The 15,385-nt window shown below is 40.4% G+C and overlaps 1 protein-coding gene across 9 annotated transcripts in view; it reads right to left on the bottom strand.

Moving 5' to 3' along the window:
- MIER1 (MIER1 transcriptional regulator) overlaps nt 1–15,385 on the bottom strand; it is a 69,699-nt gene that overhangs the window by 22,087 nt on the left and 32,227 nt on the right. For all 9 annotated transcript variants that reach the window (XM_004588745.4, XM_036494517.2, XM_058657788.1 and 6 more), the window contains one exon: nt 11,481–11,553. In XM_004588745.4, the coding sequence (XP_004588802.1) occupies nt 11,481–11,553 (73 nt within the window). The remainder of the gene's footprint in view (nt 1–11,480; nt 11,554–15,385) is intronic.

Below are 15,385 nucleotides of genomic sequence, written 5' to 3'. Positions count from 1 at the left end.
CAACTATGTAAAGGTTGTCAAAATAAAGCAATTTTCAAAAAAAGTTCCAGTAGTAAATAAATGAGCCACAGCAAGTCAGAGAACTCACATTTCTGGTCAGTGACTGGATGGATAAATTGTAGCCATTTGGAGAGTGAGTGAACAAATGGATGGAAAATATCTGTCTCCCTCTCTCTCTGGTTATTTAAAAAAAAATGTTTTTTTTCAAAAAAGCATATGGGGGAAATTCTGATTATCAAGTAATTCTTTGTAAGATTTGTTTGTTTTTATTAGGACAGTCAGATTTGTAGAGAGAAAGACCTTCCTTCCACTGGTTCACTGCCCAAGTGGCTGCAAATGGCAAGAGATGAGCCGATCCAAAGCCAGAAGCCAGGAGTTTCTTTCAGGTCTCCCATGTGGTTGCAGGGTCCCAAAGCTTTGGGCTGACCTTGACTGCTTTCCTAGGCCACAAGCAGGGAGCTGGAAGGTTAAGTGGAGTAGCCAGGATACAAACCAGCACCCATATGGGATCCTGGGGCATGTAAAGAGAGGACTTTAACCACTAGGATACCCCACTGGGGCCCTTATGTCATTCTTCCAACAAAAACATGAACACTTACTCCCGTGGATTTTTTATTAAAAAGTCTGTTTATAAAACTTATACAAAATATCCTCTGAAAATTTTCCCTAAGAATGTTTACTAATGAGCAATCTTCCTTTGACAACTTTTATTGCAAACAGTAGTTTACATACGAACCTCAAAAGTTTGTTATATGTGTAGAGTATCTCAACTGCAGGTTAATTCTGGGTATCACGAAAGCAACTAGTGAAAAACAATCTCTTTGCTAAGACAAATCTACTGCTCTTTACATGATCAAGCTTAAATTCTCAAAATGAGAACGATTAATCAATCACACTACTTCCTTTAAAAAAGAAAACACAGACAATGCTTTCCCAAATGATGTTAGCACTGAAAACTTGAACCAGAATTAATGGGTGCTGTGATGTAGTGGGTTAAGCTGGAAATGCAGCACCAGCTTCCCAAATAGGTTAATTTGAGTCCCAGTTACTCCACCACCAATCCAGTCCCCTGGTAATGGCCTGTAAGAGCAGTACAGGATGCCCAAGTGCTGTGATCCCTGTACCCAATGAAAGACGTACAAGATCAGCTCCTGGGAGAATCAAGATGGCAGAATGGGGTAAGGATGTTTAAATTCTCTTGCCATTGTCCATGCCCACAATAATGCACATATCACTGTGTATGAAGAACTATACTTCAGTAATGATATAGGGGAACACGGTGGCGGGGGGGGGGGGAGTTGGGGAGGGGATAAGGGAAATCCCAGGGACCTACGGAACTGTATCATAAAATGATAACAGTAATAGTAAAATAAATAAAAGTTAAAAAAAAAAGATTAGCTCCTGATTCCTGACTTCAGTTTGGCCCAGACCCCACACTGTGGCAATTTGGGGAGGGAACCAGAGGATATTAGATCCTACTGTCTTCCAGCTCCTTGGTGACTGTCTTTTAATTAAACAAATCTTTTAAAAGATTAAAGAAATCAAGACTGTGGTAATTTACATTCAGTATGATATTTGAACGCACAAAAAGACAAAAATTTCAGTGGTATAGTTATTAAAATTAAACATACAATTTATTCAGATAAACGATAGCCATAATATTTGCTAAGTAATGACCATGTTTCCTACCCATTTACTAAATAAAAAACTGTCAGGATAGGCACTACCGTCTTTCTCGGTCAAAAACTTTAAAAGCAATAAGTCTCTTAGTTCTTCGTTTATTTTCAAAAAAGAAATAACTCAACAGTTAACTTCTGCAAAGCAGAATGTTTCCTTAGAACTGCATGAACTTACACTGAATGTGCATTCCTTGCATTAATATTACATTCGCATTAAAAAGTTGAAAATGCGGTTTATTTCTCACATTTTACCTAAGTTGGAGACAAAAAAAGTAAAACACAATAAATCTTAACTACAAAATAGACAAAAGCCAGATTATTTTTGCATTCAGTTATAAAATGTCCACAGAGGGTCCAAACATGGTAGCCTGGTGGCTACAGTCCTTGTCTTGGTTCTAATCCCGGTAGTCCTGCTTCCCTTCCAGCTCCCTGTTTGTTGCCTGGGAAAGTAGTAGAGGAAGGCTCAAAGCCTTGACCCCCGCACCTGCATGGGAGACCCGGAAGAAGCTCCTGGCCCCTGGCTTCGGCTCAACTTAACTCCACCTGTCGCAGCCACTTTGGGAGTGAATCAGCAGATGGAAGATCTTCCTCTCTTTGTAAACTCAAGCTGTCAAGTATCTTCTGTTGTCACAAAAATTTATTGCCTGTGTTTTCTTGCTGCTTCTGACCTGTTGTTTGTCCTAAAAACAGGTGTATCCTTATAAAGTAAGATGTAGGAAGGGGATGCTAAAAGCAACAGAAGACTTATACAACTCCAAAAGTTTTTGAACATATAAAACTGAAATGTGGAGCAAAAAATAAACATCTCTATCACTGCATGCATGACAATGCACACACTCTTTGGAGAATGTGCGCATTTTTGTTTTTGTGCACAAAAGATAAAAGGATGCTTTTGTAGTTGACACCATTCCTCATCTGCTAGTTGGTTTATCTGCAACCTACCCCAGTACCCTGTACCAGCTTCTCAAACCCTACAGCCAAGGGTCATACTGCTAACAGAAGAAACGTGTCACATTAGATTCTCCTGTGGAATTTATCAAGGATAAAGGCAGTGGAAGATGGATCTGAATTCATTTGTCCTTTGAGTTCCAAATTGCCCTTATTTTATTCTTTATCCAGCTTCTCCTTTTACTTTTAAAATTTTGTTAAATATTATTTTTTGGGGGGTGGGGAGAAGGCAGATCAGATTTACAGAGAGGAGAGACAGAAAGATCTTCCATTCAATGGTTCACTCCCCAAATGGCGGCAATGGCCCGACTTGAGCTGATTTGAGCTTCTTTCACGTCCCCCAAGTGGCTGCAGGGTCCGAAGGCTTTGGGCCAGAGAAGCAGGGAGCTGAATAGGAAGTGGAACAGCTGGAATACGAACCAGCACCTATGTGGTATCCTGGCGCTTGCAAAGTGTGGACTTAGCCACTGAACAATCACATCAGCCCCTAGCTCCTCCTTTTAACTACCCAACTTTCAAGATCAAACATCAGATACTGAAGACAAAGCTACAGAACAGGCAAAGCAAGACAGTGGTTGGCCAAGATGCTCCAATGATCATCTCCCCATTAAGAAATCAACTTCAATTATGCATCAAATCATTTTCTTTTTTTTTATAAAGATTTATTTTTATTAAAAAGTCAGATATACAGAGAGGAGGAGAGACAGAGAGGAAGATCTTCCGTCCGATGATTCACTCCCCAAGTGAGCTTCAACGGGCCAATGCGCGCCGATCCGATGCCGGGAACCTGGAACCTCTTCCAGGTCTCTCACGCGGGTGCAGTGTCCCAATGCATTGGGCCGTCCTCAACTCCTTTCCCAGGCCACAAGCAGGGAGCTGGATGGGAAGTGGAGCTGCGGGGATTAGAACCGGCGCCCATATGGGATCCCGGGGCTTTCAAAGTGAGGACCTTAGCCGCTAGGCCACGCCACCAGGCCCGCATCAAATCACTTTCACAAGAACTATGGAAGCTTGGTGACAGATCACAGTGCCTGGCTTTAGGACAACTAAGAGAAGATTCATTGAAGAAAGCAATAAGGAAACAGCTGCCTCATTCTTCAAGCTACAATTAGTGTAATGCAGAGATGCCTTGCCTGCTGCAGGGAAAATAAAGAATTAAGTCCAGGTCCTAAACTCCAATTCTAGTACCAGACCTGTCGAGACTGAAATCTGATCAGTGTCAGGCAGCACCCATAGGTCCCTATCCCTAAGTCAGCACAGACTGAGCCTTCTGACCCACATTAGCCAAGCAGCTCCGAAGAGTAGCTTCATCATTCCCTCCCTCACCTCTGGCATATAATGGACCAAGATTCCAGCAGTTGGGAAATAGGTCAGGAAAGGAATTTGGGGAATTTTCCTTGCAGATCAGAGCTAGGCCCACCATGGTGAGATGCAGCACAAGAGAAAGCCTAAATGGGACTTCCAGACAGCCCCTGCATGAAGTGCAGACCTGGACTGCACTGGGATAGACTTTTTTGGTGTGTATCCTTTCTATTCTTACATGGACCCTAGGGCCCCACTAGAGATGTAGGGCCTAATGACTATGAGACCCAACTTCCTGACAGCCTTTAAGAAGTGGCTACATTCGGGGCCCGGCGGCATGGCCTAGCGGCTAAGGTCCTCGCCTTGAAAGTCCCGGGATCCCATATGGGCGCCGGTTCTAATCCCCGCAGCTCCACTTCCCATCCAGCTCCCTGCTTGTGGCCTGGGAAAGGAGTTGAGGACGGCCCAATGCATTGGGACACTGCACCCGCGTGAGAGACCCGGAAGAGGTTCCAGGTTCCCGGCATCGGATCGGCGCGCATTGGCCCATTGAAGCTCACTTGGGGAGTGAATCATCGGACGGAAGATCTTCCTCTCTGTCTTTCCTCCTCTGTGTATATCTGGCTGTAATAAAATGAATAAAAAAATGAATAAATCTTTAAAAAAAAAAAAAAAAGAAGTGGCTACATTTAAAACCCTTTCCAGAGATGATCTCCCCAAGACACCATTGAATATATCTGGACAATTAGATGCTGGACTCTTTGCTTGGTATATGCTTGCAATGAAAGAATCTCAACTGAATTTGATCTGTAATACTGCAACAAGGTGGAGGAATCCACCATCGGGGGAGGGTATGGGGAGAGGTTGGGGGAATCCCAGAGCCTATGAAACCATATCACATAACGCAATGTAATTAATAAAAAAAAATTGAAAAACAAAACAAAAGAATATTTTCATATAAAAAAAAAACCCTTCCCCAAGCATGGGCAAGTACTATGTTAGGACTTACTGTCAAGCTAGCAAAACTCAACAATGGGCAGAACTGAATGATTTCCTTCCCGTGCCAGTGCCTGAAAAGAAAGCCTCAGGAACTGCTCTATTAACCAAGTGGAGTCCCATGGCCTCACATGATTGGAACTGTGCAGAGCCAACCATCATTTGTGCCTGTCGGGCAACCTTGGACTGTGAGTTCACCTCAGAGGCCAACAAAATATTGGACTATCGAGTTATCCCTGGTGATGCACTGATCTTGGTGGGTTGGGCGGTATTAACCAGAATTATAGCACTGAAGGCCCCATGACTAGGTATGTCCAACTATTCTGCTCCTGGAAGTGGTTTGAAGGACAGATTACACCTTTTCAGACATTTCCAGTTTATTCTAAACAACCCACGAATGGCGTATCTGAAACAAATATGAGCTTAAGACACCCCTTTAAGGCCCGAGACAGCAACACTCTAACTTCAAACAATGGCACAGTGTAGTGCTCAATAGCAGATGTGCTCAGACTGGAACAAATAAATCACTTAGAATTTCAATATTAGGCACAAACAAAATCAGATTATGAGTGGGAAAAATTAATCCTTCTCTGCAGAAAGGGCACTGTACTCCAAGAATTACTCCAAAAATTTGCAAGAAAAAATGATTGGGGGCAGCTCAACAGGCTAATCCTCTTCCTGCTAGCATCAGTATCCCAAAGGGGTAGCAGTTCATGTTCCAGCTACTCTACTTCCAATCCAGCTTCAGAAAAGAGTGGACGACATCTCAGGTCTCAGGGCCCCTATACACGCATTGGAGCTCCCGGCCTTGGACCTGCTCAGCCCTGGTCATTGTATTTATCCAGAGAGCGAACCAGTGTAAAATTGGCCTTTCAAATAAAAATTTAAGAATCTAAAAAAAAAAAAAAAAGCAAACAAACAAACAAAAAAAGGTACCATAACCTCACCTTACTAGCAAAATGACGGCTAAAACCAGATAATAACTGACATTTGCAAATTGTTGCATTAAAAAATTCAAAACAGGGCTCACTGTGGCATCCCAGTGGCTAAAGTCCTATGCCAGGATCCCATACAGGTGTCAGTTCATACCCTGGTGGCACACTTCCCTTCCAACTCCCTCCTTATGGCCTAGGAAAATGGGAGAGGACGGTCCAAAGCCTCGGGACCCTGCACCTATGTGGGAGACCCCGAAGACACTCCTGGCTCCTAATTAGCTCAGCTCTGGCCATGTGGCCACTTGCAGAATGAACCAGCAGATGAAGATCTTTGTCTCTCCTCTGTAAAATCTGACTTTCCAATAAAAACAAATAGTTTTAAAAATCCAAAATAGCTACTTTAATGAATAAAATGAATCTCAAAACAAAGAGAAACAATTTAACACTCTCACAGATTTAAGAGGGAAGTAATTATAAGAAACTCAAACAGAAAGAATGGAATAAAACATTCCATGATCATTGAATCAAGAAGAAAACTGAAATAACCATACTTGTATTAGATAAAAATATTTTAAGTTACAAGCAGTAAAGACAGACAACAAATGTCATTATATAAAAACTAAGGGTTCAACGAAGTAGGATAAAAATAACAACTCTCAGTATATATATATCCCCAATATCAAAGTACACAGAAATATAAAAGAATACTAATAGCCCTACAGGGGACTATTAACACTGTATTTTCACAAATGGACAGATCATTCAGCAGAAAACAAAGGAACAGCAAATTGCTCCTTAGATGAACTAGACTTAGCAGACACCTACAAAGTGTCTCATCCAAGAGCTGCAGAATGCACATTCTTCAACTGCACTGAAAACATTCTCCAAGGTAGATCATACGTAAAGCCAAAAATAAGCCCCAACAAGTTTAGTACAACAAAAATCATAATGAACTTCTTTTCTAAAGACAATGCAAACAATGGAAAGCAATCACAAGAGAAGCTATGGGAGCTATTTCCTATGAAAACTTAACAACTTACTCCAGAAGAACCAATTAATGAAGCAAGAAATTAAGAATATTAAATGTTTCCTTGAAATAAATAGAAATCCAAATTCAATACCTGGTGGAATACAGTAAAAACAGTACTCAGAGGGGATTTAGTAGCAATCATGCTTACATCAAAAAGGCTGAAAGATCCCAAACTTGAATTACTGCTGTGACACAGCAAGTAAGAATATTATCACCTGCACAGGAACTTCATACACCAGTCCTGGCTGCTCCACTTCCAGTCCAGCTACCTGCTAAAACGCTTGGGAGAGCAGTGGAGAGGGCTGAAGTACTTGGGGCCAGAGTATCCATACTGGAGATCTGGAGGAGGCTCCTGGTTCCAGACCAGTCCAGCTCTGGCAACTGCAGCATTTGGGGAGTGAATCAACAGGACCTCTCTCTTAATCAACAGTGACCCCACCCCCGCACCATCTTCCTCCAACACTTGAAAATAAAAACAAAACCTAAACTTACAACTGCACCCTAAGAAATGAAAAAAAAATCAAACATAAATTAGAACAAGGAAGGCAGAAGAAATGAAACTGGAGAAAAAAAAAAAATCAATGAAATATAAATCATGCTCTTTGAAAATATGAGCAAGACTGACAAAATGTTAGCCAGGTCCAAACAAAAAACGTAATGAAATAGAAAAAGAGAATGTTACAATTGACACTACAGAAATATAAAGGATTTTTAGATATTCTTTTGAATAACGCTATGCGAAAAAGTATGATAGCCTAGAAGAAATGAACAAATTCCTGGAAAAACAGACCTTATCAAGGCTGAACTGACCAACAGGCAAACAGTAAGTAACAATATGGCAACAATAAGACACGGTCTCCCAGCAAACAAAAACAAAAACAAAAACAACTTAGGATCAAGTGACTTCATTTTTTCCACTGTACCAGACATTTAAGAATTTATAAAATTTTAAAAGGAAGCAATGTTAATTCTTACATTGACCCACAAAATAAAAGCCAGTATGTTGATACCAGATACAATTAAAACAACAAAAAGAAAAGTACAGGCCAAAATCCTTAATCAATATTGAAAATAAAAGCTTAACCAAATTTCAACAAGTTGAATCCAACAGCACACTAAAAAGGTCATTTAACATGATCTAGTGAGACTCATCTCAAAGATCTAAGGATGGGACGATGTGCATAAATCAATGTGATATATCAAATAGTGCAATCTTTCCGATAAACATGTAAAGGGCATCTGATATAATACATCATCCTTCATGACAAAAAAACTGAATGAATCAGATTATTGGATGTAACAGGTCCAAAGTTAACATTACACTCAATGGGGGAAAAGTTAAAGGTTCTTTCTCCCTAAAAACTTAGTAACTACAGTAACAATGTCTATTTTCATTTCTACTATTATCCAAGATGATTCAGAACAATTAGGCAAGAGAAAGAAATGAAGACCAACTGAATTAGAAAGGCTAAGGAAGAAAACAAATTATCTTAGTTTTCAGGTGACATGATTTTAATGTAAACAGCGCAAAGAGAGGGTCAGCATTAGCCAGCATTAGCCAGCTAAGCTGATGCCTGCAGTAAAGGCAACCTATTTGGGCTCAGGTTTATCTTAGCTGCTTCACTTTCTATGAAGTTCTTCGCTCATGTGCCTGGGAAAACAGTGGAATTTGAACTCCCTGCACCCATGTGGGAGACAAGGATGTAGCTAATGGCTCCCAGCTTTGTTCCGACCCAGCCCTTGCTGCCTGTTGCAGGCATTTGTAGAGTAAACCAGGTGATGGAATCTAAGGAGCCAACGTAATCTTGAACAAAAAGAGTAAAGCAAGAGACATTTACACTACCTAACCTAAAAATGTATTACAAAGCTATGTCATTAAAGCAGCATGATGGTATCAACATACACATTAACAGAATAGAGACCTTAGAAGTAAACCCATGCACTGACAGCCACCTTTTTCTGTTTGTTTTTAGGATTTATTTATTTTACTTGAAAGTCAGAGTTCAGAGAGAAAGAGGGAAAAAACAGAGAGGTCCTCCACCCACTGGTTCACTCCCCAAATGGCAGCAATAACCAAAGCTGGGCTGATGCTAAGCTGGGAACCTGAAGCCTCTTCTGAGTTTCCCACATGGGTACAGAACCCAAGGCCTTGGGCCTTTTTTTCTCACTGAGGATATAAACAAGGAGCTGGATTGAAAGTGGAGGAGCCAGAACTGGAACTAGCACCTCTACGGGATGTTTGTGATGTAGGCAGACAATGAGCTGCTCCACCACCATGTCAGGTTAAGAACATACATTGAAGAAAGGACATTTTTTTCAATAAATCGTGCTGGGACAACTGGATACTACATGTAGAAAAATGAAATCAGACCCCTATGTATCACCATGCACAAAAATCAACTCAAATGAATTCAAGACCAATGCATAAGACCTAAAACTTGAATATTATAAAAGGAAGAAACTTCAAAACACTGGAATAGCCAAGAATTTTTCTGATTAAATGTGAAAACAAGACAGACAAAAGCAAATAGACAAAGCGGGTTTCAGCAAACTAAATAGCTTTTTCACGAAATAACGGAATAGAATGAAAAGACAATCTGCAGAAAAGGAGAAATTAACCTATCTGACAAGAGATTAGGAAACACCATTCACAGCAAATACACACAGACAACCATACTCAAACAATACCATTTAAAAACTGTCAGCTTTAGAAACATACTTTCCCACTGGATCCATACAAATAGCCAACAAAATAGAAAAAAAAAAACTCTCATTAATCATTTGAAAAATGCAAATCTAAATAATGATGGGGTGGGCATTTAGTTAGGCTACCAGCTGGGATGCAAGCATCGCAGAAATGTGCACTCTGAAAGGCAGTAGGTGATGATCAAATGGCTGGGTCTCTGCCACCCACATGGGAGACCTGGATAAAGTCCCAGGTTCTTGGTTTCAGTCCAGCTATTGCTACTGCAAACATCTGAGGAGTGAACCAGCTGATGGGCAATGTTTCCACCTTTAAATCAATAATATCCAAACAAAATAAAACACCTCATACAAGTTACGCTGGTTACTATAGAAAGACATAAAGATAAAAGTGGTACTGGCAAGGATGAGGAGAAAATGGAACCTTTACATATGATGAATAGAAGTGTATGTGAGAACAGGCATTGTGGAAAACAAAATGAAAGTTCCTCCAAAATGAGAATTAACAGATGACTCAGCAGTTCCACTGCTGGATATACACACAAAGCAAATAAAGTCGTTCTGTCAATGAAACATCTGAGCATCTGTGGTTACTGTAGCAACTGTTTGCAACAGTCAAGAAAATTAAACAATCAGAATATCCATCTGACTAATGAATGGATAAAGAAAATGTGGTATATAACAGTTGCTTACGAGGCCCAGAGATCATGTCTGAATGCCAGCTCGGAGTCCCATTCCCTCAGCTTCTGAGTCAACCTCCTGTGACTGCATACAGGGGGGGCAGTAGTTGCTGACCCAAGTGTGGGGACTGCCACCAGCCACATGGGAGACTGGAATGACACTCTGCAATTCTGACTTTTGCCCAAAGTAGTTTTGACTGCTGCAAGCATTTGCAGAATAACAGAAAGCAGCTGAAAGATTCTCCCTCTCTATGCCTTTCAAGTAGATAAGCATAAACATAAAAAATAATAATAAAAAAAATTTTAAGTTACTCTCATAGAAGTTAAGAAGGGAGGGTTACCAAAAGGGAGGGGTGCCAAGAGCAAAGTGGAGAGGGAGAAATGGGGAAAGGTTAATTAAAGGGTACTTAGGTTAGAGCTGGACAAGAGTAAGCAGCTCTGATAGTCTACTATAGGGTAGAATCACTATAAATGACAAAAATGCAGTGTTCCTATTTCAAAAAAGGAAAAACAAAAGCTAGCAGAAGGGACTCTGAATATTTTTTTATCAAGAAAAAATAATAAATGTTTGAAAAAATAGATATGCTTAATAGGACTGGACATTATATAGTGTATGGAAACATATGATAATCAATAGCACACACAATCTTCATCAGTTAACAATTTAAAAACACCCAAATTATTAAACAAACCCCAAGCATTCTTTCTAAGCCTCCAAGTGGGGAATATGAAACACTCTTTTTTAAAAATCTTCAAGAAGTTTCTTACTTAAAGAATGATTTACCTTGGAACTTGCAGATTAAAATGATTTAAAAAATTATGTCAAACTTAAGTTGTGTTTACAAATTACTTTAAAAATACGAAAATCAAAGCATTTTTTAAAAAGTTAACTAAGTTCAAAAGCAAATAACTTTTATTATCAGTTATTTACTCTGCAATTTGTTTTTAAACCTATTAGTGGCAATTTGCTTTTAAAAACTAAATTATAAAGATTAGAAAACAGTAAAAATCAGAGCATTTTCAAAAATCAGGAAAAACCAACAAAAAAAAGCAAGTTTTTTTTTTGACAGATACAATGTATGGTTCACTTTCATAAACCAAGAGTTACCAAATAGGCTGTCACATTCTTATTTTGTTGTACAAATAAAATACAGTTCTCATTACTTCAAAAGTATAGGTTCAGCTATGTTAACTACTAAAAACCCACCTTTTTCATTTTCTTTGTATCTACAAATGCCAACTGGAATCTCTGCTTGAAACATGGAGCCCACCATAATCTCCTATTTTAAAAATAACATAAAACATTATTAAGATCTAATAACACATTTTACATCAATTTTCTAGATTTACCATCCTCACGGGCTAACTGTCTCTGGTTCCTGTCACAAATGCAAGTACAACCAAGTAACTACCTCACAGAAGTATTGTGAGGATGAATGAGTCAATAATAGATAAGAGCATGGATATGATTGGATGAGAGTATTACTGATGGGAATGGGATGAGATGTAATGTGGACAATCAATACAAACCTTATTTCAAATTATGAAGAAAAACAAAGAGTAAAATCCAAAACTTTACTAAGATAATTGTAAAACAATGTGAAAAACAGAAAGTCAAATTTAGATATTTTCAGGGTATCTAATCTTAAGACACAGTGGTCTTAAAATATGCTCCCTGAATTAGCAGTATCAGTGTCTTTTGGGAAACTTTAAATGTAAATGCTCAGGTGGTTACCCCAAACCCACTGAAGACATGACTCTATAGCCAGCATTTTAACACTCCAGGAAAATATGACACTGAAGTCGGAGAAGCAGAGCAATAAGGTAAGGGAAGTAAAAAAGTTTAACAGGGACAAATGGATAACTTGAAACCAAACGGCTAAACAGATTAGTTCTTCACATCAGTCAAAGCAACATAAAATAAAAAAGGAACCCTTCTGTCTCCTCACAAGAACTGCAATCTGGCAATCCAGCTGAGGTCAAAGTGGCTATTCAGAAGGCAACTGGAAATCAGTACTGATAATATTTCCGGTGACCAGAGTTGAAGCACAGGGTTATGCTACCACCGGAAATGGAAATGCCTGCACTGTGTTTTGGCATCAGCTGTTGCATTTCCAATCCAACTACATGCTAATGTGCCTGTCAAAAAGAGGTCCCAAGATTCCCACCCATCACCCATGTAGGAAATTTCGGAGTTCCAGCTCCTGGCTTCAGCCTGGCCCAACGGGGCCATTGTAGCCATCTAAGGAGTGAACCAGTGAACCACAAGATACAAACTCGGTCTCTCTCTTTCAGTCCCTTGTACCCCCTTTAAAAAAAAAATTTTTCATTCCACGTCAGAATCAGGATTACATGGATACTCTTATCTGGTGGCTATTAAGAACAAATTTACTAGGGACTGGCACGGTGACACAGCAAGCAAATCCTCTCCTTGCAAGCATTGGCTGGTGTCCTGGTTCCTGTCCTAGCTGCTCCATTTCTCACCCAGCTCCCTGATGGTGGCTTGGGAAAGCACTGGAGGGTGGCCCAAAGCCATGAACCACTACACCCACCCAGGAGGCTGAGAGGAAGCTCCTGGCTGCCAGCTTCGGATCAAGTTCCCTCAGCTCTGGCCACTGTGATTACCTAGAGAGTGAACCAGTGGATAGAAGATCTTTCTTTGTAAAAATCTGCCTTTCAAATAAAAATAAATAAATCTTCTTAAATTTCTTTTACTAGCACTTTCAAAATAAAGACCTGGACATAAGCAGCACAAAATCATGACCTAGGAAGGTTAGATGGCTCTTAGGATTTGAAAAGTTCCTTTCTCCTGCTGTTTTCTTACTGCACCTAGACAACTTCAAAAACAAGCTGGAATAATAAAGTTATGACTGTCTGTATAGGAAAGCCAGTCTTGATTGTCAGGTTTGATTTTCTACGATTAGCACTACAACCAACCAATTTTGTCCTTTCTTTAATAGTAATTCCTTTTATAACTTCCACCATAAAAAATCCTCTATTTTGTTATTCCCTGTACAAAACCTCTTTTAATCTTACTCAACCAGTGACTACCAAAATGTGACTTTAAAAGTATCAATGCCCAAGATCTGACTCGGTGGCCTAGTGGCTAAAGTGTTTGCCTTGAATGCGCAGCAATCTCATATGGGTGCCGGTTCTAATCGGTGGCCCTGCTTCCATCCAGCTCCCTGCTTGCCGCCTGGGAAAGCAGCTGAGGACGGCCCAAAGCCTTGGAATCCTGCACCTGCGTGAGAGACGAGGAAGAGCCTCTGGGCTCCTGGCTTCAGATCAGCACAGCTCTAACTGTTGCAGTCACTTGGGGAGTGAAATCAATGGATGGAAGATCTTCCTTTCTACCTCTCCTCCTCCTCCTCTCTGTATATCTGACTTTCCAATAAAAATAAAAAATAAATCTTTTTAAATAGGTATTAATCTCCAGATCTATTCCAGACCATTTAAATAGCGGAGATGAGTATTTCTCAACTAATGCTAATAAATAGGCATTTTTTATTCCCACTGAACTCAGAACCGTCTTATCTGCCAATGTGTTCTGCAGTGTAGAGCAGGAAATGGAAATATCATTTTTGATTTTAGATGTTAGTCATCTCACAAAGAATTTTCATTTAATCTTCATCAAGTCCCTTCAAAAAGGCTGACACTCTAATTTCCCTTATGTGAGCTAAATCTCAGAGAATTGATTTTCTGGGACTGACAATGTGGCACAGCCAGTTAAGCCACCTCCTATAATATGGGCCTCTTACATAGGAGTTTTGGCTGCCCCAGTTCCAATCCAGCACCCTGTTAATGCATTCCAAAAAGCAGTGCAGCTGGCTGAGCCCTGGCTTTTGAGGCCATCTATGGAGTGAACCAGTGAATGGAAGGTGTCTCTTTCCACCAGCCTCCCTCTCTATAACTCTGCCTTTCAAATAAACAAACAGCTAAATAAATCCTTTAAAAAAAAATCTTCACAGAAGAGTTTACAGAAAAATTTTCTCAGAAAAACAGACTAAGAACATTCTAGGACTATGACTTACATGCTACAAAAAATCTCACTAGAACTTTTTAAGAGGTTGTTTCAGTGGATCTGTCAATAATACTGTACCTTCCATATGGATTTCTTGATTAATTTTACATATTTTGGTAGTTTTCTTAAAAATCAAGTCATCTCTGGGCCCGGCGGCGTGGCCTAGTGGCTAAAGTCCTCGCCTTGAACGCCCCGGGATTCCATATGGGCACCGGTTCTAATCCCGGCAGCTCCGCTTCCTGTCCAGCTCCCTGCTTGTGGCCTGGGAAAGCAGTCGAGGACGGCCCAGAGCCTTGGGACTCTGCACCCATGTGGGAGACCTGGAAGAGGTTCCTGGCTGCCGGCTTTGGATCGGCATAGCATCGGCCGTTGCGTTCACTTGGGGAGTGAATCATCGGACGGAAGATCTTTCTCACTGTCTCTCCTCCTCTCTGTATATCTGACTTTCCAATAAAAATAAAAACAAAAAATAAATCTTTAAAAAAAAATCGAGTCAACTCTGCAACAAACTTAAAATCCTTTTAACTTGGGGCCGGCATGATAGCTTAATTGATTAATCCTCTGCCTGTAAGTGCTGGCATCACATATGGGTGCAGGTTTGTATTCTAGTGGCTCCATTACCTACCCAGCTCCCTGCTTTTAGTCTGGGAGGGCAGCAGAGGATGGTCCAAGCCTTGGGACCCTTAACCCACATGGAAGACCCGGAGGAAGCTCCTAGCTTCTGATCAGCTCAGCACTTGTCACTGAGGCCACTTGAAGAGTCAATCAGGGAAGGGGAAATCTGTCTCTTCTCTCTAAATCTGCTTTCCAATGAATAAAAATTAAAAGACTTTTTTTTTTCAATTTAACCACTGACTTGACATAATTTACTTATTTTTTAAAACTTATTTATTTGTATAAGAAAGGTAGATTTACAAAGAGGAGAGAAAGATCTATTGTTGCTTCATTCCTCAAGTGGCTACAAGGGACAGAGCTGAGCCAATCTAAAACCAAGAGCTTCTTTCAGGTCTCCCATGCGGGTGCAGGGTCCCAGGGCTTTGGGCGGTCCTCTACTGCTTCCCCAGGCCACAAGCAGGGTGCTGGAACAGAAG

Source organism: Ochotona princeps, chromosome 2, assembly GCF_030435755.1.
Source record: "Ochotona princeps isolate mOchPri1 chromosome 2, mOchPri1.hap1, whole genome shotgun sequence".
NCBI lineage: Eukaryota > Metazoa > Chordata > Mammalia > Lagomorpha > Ochotonidae > Ochotona > Ochotona princeps.
This window is presented reverse-complemented; position numbering and strand designations above follow the sequence as displayed.